The sequence below is a fragment of the Ooceraea biroi genome, chromosome 10 (assembly GCF_003672135.1).
Source record: "Ooceraea biroi isolate clonal line C1 chromosome 10, Obir_v5.4, whole genome shotgun sequence".
In the NCBI taxonomy this organism is placed as follows: Eukaryota; Metazoa; Arthropoda; class Insecta; order Hymenoptera; family Formicidae; genus Ooceraea; species Ooceraea biroi.
Genome location: NC_039515.1, coordinates 6,647,816 through 6,655,245, shown reverse-complemented (window position 1 = coordinate 6,655,245; position 7,430 = coordinate 6,647,816). Strand labels below are relative to the sequence as shown.

Here is a 7,430-nt window from a genome sequence, read left to right as displayed (position 1 = left end):
GCGCGGTCGACGTTGAGCGTTTCAGAAAAGTTCCTCATCTTCCCTCTTTTTATTTTAACACTTTAATTTCTTTGTCATTAATCATCATAGATAATGATGAAAATGTTGCGAAAAATTAGAAAAAGATTGTTCTTATTATAGCTTGTGTTATGTAAGAAGTATTATATTAGGGGTGTGATTTTGTTTTGAGGGTTTTTTTGCTCAAAAACACATGTATTTCAATATGATAATGAATGAATACCTTAATCAAAATATTTTCCTTCGTTTTCTATAACTTTTTCCCATCTTTCTGGCAACAGATGGATTCCACCACGATAAAATGACTCTTCTTTTCAGTCGATCCATTCGTCGACGAATTTTCGCGCTTCTTGGAAATTATGAAAGTGCGTATCCTCTAAAGCGTGTTGCATCGACCGGAACAAATAATAATCGCATGGAGAATACGCGGGGTGCGGTAAGACTTCCCATTCGAGCTCTAATAGTGTTTGTTTCACTGATAACGCAACGTGAGGTCGAGCGTTGTCACGAAGAAGAATCACTTTCCGTCGTTTACTCGCAATTGGTGCTCGTTTTTGGTCCAATGCTTGCTTCAACTTGTACAATTGGTGTCGATAACGATCAGCCGTGACAGTCTCGTGCGGATTTAACAGCTCATAGTACACTATCCCACCAAATACAGAGCATTACTTTTCAACCGTGAATATTGCGTCTCGGAGTGGATGTTGATGGTTCGCCTGGATCCACCCATGATTTTCTGCGTTTCGGATTATCAAAATAGATCCACTTTTCATTCCCGGTAACAATCCGAGACAAAAGACTCTTCTTTTTTTGCCTGGCGATCAACGAAATGCAAATGTTCAACCGGTTCGCAATCGCACTTTCCGATAATTGATGTCGAACCCATTTCTCTTCTTTCTGAATTTTTCCCATTGCATGTAAATGTTTGGTAACTGTTGTACGATCAACATTTAATGCTCTGGCAAGAGATGGATTCCACCACGATAAAATGACTCTTCTTTTCAGTCGATCCATTCGTCGACGACTTTTCGCACTTCTTCCAAATTACGAAAGTGCGTATCCTCTAAAGCGTGTTGCATCGACCGGAACAAATAATACTCGCATGGAGAATACGCGGGGTGCGGTAAGACTTCCCATTCAAGCTCTAATAGTGTTTGTTTCACTGATAACGCAACGTGAGGTCGAGCGTTGTCACGAAGAAGAATCACTTTCCGTCGTTTACTCGCAATTGGTGGTCGTTTTTGGTCCAATGCTTGCTTCGACTTGTACAATTGGTGTCGATAACGATCAGCCGTGACAGTCTCGTGCGGATTTAACAGCTCATAGTACACTATCCCACCAAATACAGAGCATTACTTTTCAACCGTGAATATTGCGTCTCGGAGTGGATGTTGATGATCCACCCATGATTTTCTGCGTTTCGGATTATCAAAATAGATCCACTTTTCATCCCCAGTAACAATCCGAGACAAAGGACTCTTCTTTTTTTGCCTGGCGATCAACGAAATGCAAATGTTCAGCCGGTTCGCAATCGCACTTTCTGATAATTGATGTCGAACCCATTTCCCTTCTTTCTGCATTCTTCCCATTGCATGTAAATGTTTGGTAACTGTTGTACGATCAACATTTAATGCTCTGGCAAGAGATGGATTCCACCACGATAAAATGACTCTTCTTTTGAGTCGATCCATTCGTCGACGAATTTTCGCACTTCTTCCAATTATGAAAGTGTGTATCCTCTAAAGCGTGTTGCATCGACCGGAACAAATAATACTCGCATGGAGAATACGCGGGGTGCGGTAAGACTTCCCATTCAAGCTCTAATAGTGTTTGTTTCACTGATAACGCAACGTGAGGTCGAGCGTTGTCACAAAGAAGAATCACTTTCCGTCGTTTACTCGCAATTGGTGGTCGTTTTTGGTCCAATGCTTGCTTCAACTTGTACAATTGGTGTCGATAACGATCAGCCGTGACAGTCTCGTGCGGATTTAACAGCTCATAGTACACTATCCCACCAAATACAGAGCATTACTTTTCAACCGTGAATATTGCGTCTCGGAGTGGATGTTGATGGTTCGCCTGGATCCACCCATGATTTTCTGCGTTTCGGATTATCAAAATAGATCCACTTTTCATTCCCGGTAACAATCCGAGACAAAGGACTCTTCTTTTTTTGCCTGGCGATCAACGAAATGCAAATGTTCAACCGGTTCGCAATCGCACTTTCCGATAATTGATGTGGAACCCATTTCTCTTCTTTCTGAATTTTTCCCATTTCATGTAAATGTTTGGTAACTGTTGTACGATCAACATTTAATGCTCTGGCAAGAGATGGATTCCACCACGATAAAATGACTCTTCTTTTGAGTCGATCCATTCGTCGACGAATTTTCGCACTTCTTCCAAATTACGAAAGTGCGTATCCTCTAAAGCGTGTTGCATCGATCGGAACAAATAATAATCGCATGGAGCAATGTCCGGAGAAGACTTGCCATTCAAGCTCTAATAGTGTTTGTTTCACTGATAACGCAACGTGAGGTCGAGCGTTGTCACGAAGAAGAATCACTTTCCGTCGTTTACTCGCAATTGGTGGTCGTTTTTGGTCCAATGCTTGCTTCGACTTGTACAATTGGTGTCGATAACGATCAGCCGTGACAGTCTCGTGCGGATTTAACAGCTCATAGTACACTATCCCACCAAATACAGAGCATTACTTTTCAACCGTGAATATTGCGTCTCGGAGTGGATGTTGATGGTTCGCCTGGATCCACCCATGATTTTCTGCGTTTCGGATTATCAAAATAGATCCACTTTTCATCCCCAGTAACAATCCGAGACAAAGGACTCTTCTTGTTTTGCCTGGCGATCAACGAAATGCAAATGTTCAGCCGGTTCGCAATCGCACTTTCTGATAATTGATGTCGAACCCATTTCCCTTCTTTCTGAATTTTTCCCATTTCATGTAAATGTTTGGTAACTGTTGTACGATCAACATTTAATGCTCTGGCAAGTTCTGAAGTGGATTGTGTTGGATTTTCGTCCAATAATGCTTACAAATCTGCGTTTTCAGGCTTTCTTGGTTGTCCCGAGCGTTCTTTGTCCTTCACATCAGTATGACCACTTTTAAAGCGTCTAAACCAGTATTCACACGTCTTAATTGATAGGGCAGAATCACCATAAGTTTCGACAAGAATTCTATAACCGTCAGCCGCAGTTTTCTTTTGATTAAAAAACAAAAGCAACGCATGTCGAAAATGCTGTTTCGGAAGTTGCATTTTTACGATGATATAAACAATAAACACGACTGTTATTGCATCTATTGCTATAATGCTACTAAATGTCATGGATAATGTCAAGACTGTAAGAAAGAACAGTTATCGGAAACAGCTATTGGAACAAACTGACACTACAGCCATCTGTTGCAAAACCCTCAAAACTAAATCACACTCCTAATATTATTTATATCGAGATATTAATAGTCTTTTATTATTTACGTTGTGCATCAAACGTTAATATCCTTCGAGGTATTACTTATGAAATGTAATTATTACAGATTCTGGAATATTATAAACGCATTTCAAAATTTCTGTAATTAGAACCATTTCACAATTACTTATGTTATTAACACAAAATGTAAAAATAAAAGTTTAATTGAAACAATTAAGGTATTTGTTCTAAAACATTTTTCCATTGCGATTAATTATTAATTTACATCAGAAAGGCTTATTGCTTTATCGAAGACCCAGTTTTTGGCGCGGCTTCGCTAATTAACTCGTAATAAATGGATTCCACCGTTCGAAAATTGAGTCAGATAATTCCTCGAGGTGCAAAATCCTTCCTCTATAATATTCACTGTATCATCATCATCATCATCATCACATGACTATATATCATATATCATATCATAATATGTCATCGTATGAATTATCTACTACAAATAACACTCAAATCTGCTATTCGCGTATCAAAACGCATGCCAACTTGTTAAAGCTCTGCTGACAGCAGACGCAGTTAAATCTATAAAAAGTTAGTTCTAAAGTGAAAGCATCTTGAGGTTACAGCGACTTACCTGTCGTGCTCGTGGCCGTACGAAGGATTGATCCTGCGGGCGTACAAGGACGCGCCGCCCTCGGACATGTATCCGTCACACAGATCTGACAAAGTTCTGCTGCCGACGCTCATGCCGCCTCCTCGCAGCACTTCGCCGTCGCTCAAGTACCCGGAGGCGACATCCACATCGGTGTAGTCGTGATGACCGCCGACATGGTGATGCGACGACGAATGCAAAACGGTGTACTGCCGCGCAGTGGTGCGGCTTGGAAGAGTCTGCAAGCCTCGGGCTCCAGGCGTGTAACCACGCAACAGAGGCTGCATCGGTTTCACCGTCATTTCAGCCTCGTCATCGGCCAGGGAACCGCCGCAGGTCGAGCTTTCTGACAGCACCTGGAGAAATGAAAATGGAGAAGACTTAGATGTGCTCGAACGATTTTTAATTTTCTGAATTCGAATTTAATTTCGTTTTTAAGTATATAATAATTAGCGTTACATTGTTGCGACAGACAATGTTTGAAAATGAATGTAACAAAATTGTTCGGGAATAAATTAAAATATTCCATTTACAAAATTTAAATCTAATTAAAATTTGAAGTAACTCTAATTATTCATTACTATTCGTTCTTTAAACACTCTTATAATTAAATAATTAAATCCTTTAAACATTCTTATAATTAAATTAGTCTTCAAACACGCATATTTTCAAAGCATCTTATATCCATATTTGAAAAATCTGATAGAAATTACATAACTTCTAACATTTAATATTCCCTTTGAAAAATACGGATCTCAGATAATTTGAAAATAAGCTCTTCAATCTTCTTGCCATGATGATCGCGAAAGATCCCACCAACCTTCTCCATCTGTTCAAACGTGTCGATCTTGCGATTGGGAATTGTCTTGATCTCGCTGCCACTCTCGCTGCTAGGTCTGTAGATTACGCTGCTGTCGCTCGAGTTGCTCTGTCCGGTGCTGTTGGAATTGCTGTGCGAACTTTCAGACATCAAGTCCGAGATACTCGGCATCGGCGACACCATCGCCACTGTGTTCGGATCGAGCTTGCGATGGAGGGCGTCGCTACCCTTCGGCTTCGTTGGTGTTGGCACGCCGCCCGTTATGCCGCTCTCCTTCGACGGTTTCGACGTGCCCTTTACCAGGGCGGTAGGTTTCGGGATGCTGGAGCCCGGACCGAGTCCGGGACCAGCCAGACTCGGGCCCTGAAGCGGACTGTTCGATCCCGCGAGCGGCTTGCCGGATCCAAGATTCGAATTGTTCTGCGATGGAAGACTCACGGATCCTTCTTCAACGTTGCTCGGCTTCTCAGCTGGGTTCCCACGATTGAGCTGAGACACTTGCTTCTCACCGGAAACGTCGGCGGATCCGATTTCTTCTTCGCGGATGACCTTGTTCTGATTTGATCTCTTGGACGGCGAGCCGAAGTTCTCCACGCCCGATTGCTCCTCATTATCGGTTCCCGGGATCTCTAGCTCCTTCTGCCTGGTCGCGAGGTCCTTGCCGCCCGACAGGTTCGCCTGATTCATGCACAGGGTGCGGTCGAAAGGGTCGTTTTCGTGCGCTGTCGTCTCCTCGGCCAGCTCGGACGGTTTGATGATGCCGTTGGTGTTTGCTAGGATGGCCTTTTGTAGCACGAGCTCCTTGTTCAAACCGTTAGGCGGAGGCTTCAAGCTCTGCAGGTGGATTTTCGGATCTGACATCTTGCCTGGAAGTTCCATCTTCGGTCTGGGCGACAATTTCGTCAATTGCTCGTTCTTCTGGGTGATGTTCTTCGCGTCTTGCGAAGCGATCAAACACGCGGTGATTTGCCGAGGCGGCGTCAGGGCAGACGGGTTCGTCTTCGGAGGCTGCACCAGTGGCTGCTTCACTAGTTCCTGGAGATTCGGGGTCTTTCGTTCGTTCGGAAACTTGCTACCCACCACTTTACTGGCGAGCTTTCCATCCTGCTCCAGAACTGGACTGTTGTAAACGATCGGCAGCTTATCCAAGGAACTCGGCGGGCCTTTACTCGTGCGCGCGATCTTGCTCTGAGATTTGCTCTGCTCCTTCCTGCCCGTCTTCGGACTGGCCTGCTTGGCTGGCTTGGCTGACTGCAGCTTCGACTTGAACGCACGGCTCTTCGGCGACTCCTGCGCTTGTTGCACCTTGCCCTGGTCACACAGGGAAGTCGAACTGTCCGAATGCTCGGATCGGGCGGAAGAAAACCCCGACGAGCTCGAGGTGCGCTTCGACACTCCTGAGGAAGCTTTCCCGCGCTCCTGATTTTTATCCTTGTTGTTGAACAGCTTGAACTTGTCCAGCACGGAATTTTTGTTGGTCTGAGGGGCAGGAGCAGTATTTCCGGAATACGGTAAGGCCTGCTGTTGGGGCCTCAAGCCTCCATTAGGTCGACCTACCGTGGATGCCCGAGGACTGCAAATTAATGGAAAAATTAAAATTAAAAACGAACTGTCTAAGAAAAAAGCACTTTCTTCAAATTATTTTAATAAATTCCAATTTTCTTTCATATCCTTTCTTCTATAATAGATTCATTTCTAATTATGACTTACAGAAATGTTTACTTTCTTCAAATAATAGAATTTGATAGTGATATGACAATCGTATGATAACGCGCAAGATGTTATTTATCTATTTCATAACAGAACGAGTGTTATTTACCTTGGTGTGGTGGCCGTAGGCTGTCGATTCGTCGAGTTCTGGTTCCTGGGTTGCGGAATGAACGAGAAACCGCCCTGAGACGGTTGCTGCTGACTCGGACTGGTACTCCTGGAGCTGCTCGCGCTGCCTACGCCACCGTTGCCGTGTTTCAGGCCAACTACAATAAAAAACCGTAACCAACTATTACTACATGTAAAAAAGGTTTCTTACAAAATACTTCTATTTTATCGAAAAATTATATAATTTTATTAAAAGAATTTGTATAAAAACAGATTAGATCAAGTGCATTGTTGGTTAAAGAAACATCCCTAAACAAAATTTACGTTAACGTAACAACACAATGCATCTCCAAGAGCAACGATCTCTCAATGATAACAACTACATTTAACGACATCAGAAGATGAAAAGTTTGTCGTGCTTGGCACGTTCTCGCACGTGATGCACTTTCATTAAATGAGCGCGACATGATTGCGCCCTGTCGAGACGCAATCCGATTTTTGCTCATGTTAAGCACTCTTTTCCGCCAGTATCTTTCGTTAGCAATCAGAGATATGGTAATTATTTAGATTATCGGAGCAACCTCGAATGACCTTGACCTTGACATATGTTGTCACGGTCACCCTCCTGAGTGACCTTCAAAAGGTTTAAGCCGTCGCTCATTGTTTATTAAAAAGATATTAACAAAA

General features: G+C 43.1%; 1 protein-coding gene across 1 annotated transcript; it reads right to left on the bottom strand.

The window, feature by feature from the left end:
- Nucleotides 1–3,439: 3,439 nt before the first annotated feature.
- Nucleotides 3,440–7,138, bottom strand: LOC105282303 (protein sickie-like). Its single transcript, XM_026973313.1, has 4 exons — nt 7,068–7,138; nt 6,745–6,930; nt 4,926–6,498; nt 3,440–4,461 (listed from the first exon to the last, which is right to left on the bottom strand). The coding sequence occupies exons 1-4, from the start codon at nt 7,136–7,138 to the stop codon at nt 4,084–4,086; spliced, it is 2,208 nt and encodes a 735-aa protein (XP_026829114.1). The 3' UTR covers nt 3,440–4,083.
- Nucleotides 7,139–7,430: the final 292 nt, after the last annotated feature.

What these genes read in the sequence shown, in the direction of transcription:
- LOC105282303 (XM_026973313.1), bottom strand. Translation starts at nt 7,138, where the DNA reads ATGTCGTTAAATGTAGTTGTTATCATTGAGAGATCGTTGCTCTTGGAG. An exon ending in CATTGTGTTGTTACGTTAAC is followed by an intron (nt 6,931 to 7,067) that starts GTAAATTTTGTT and finishes TTTTACATGTAG; the next exon opens with TAATAGTTGGTTACGGTTTT. An exon ending in CGTTTGAACAGATGGAGAAG is followed by an intron (nt 4,462 to 4,925) that starts GTTGGTGGGATC and finishes TCATTTCTCCAG; the next exon opens with GTGCTGTCAGAAAGCTCGAC.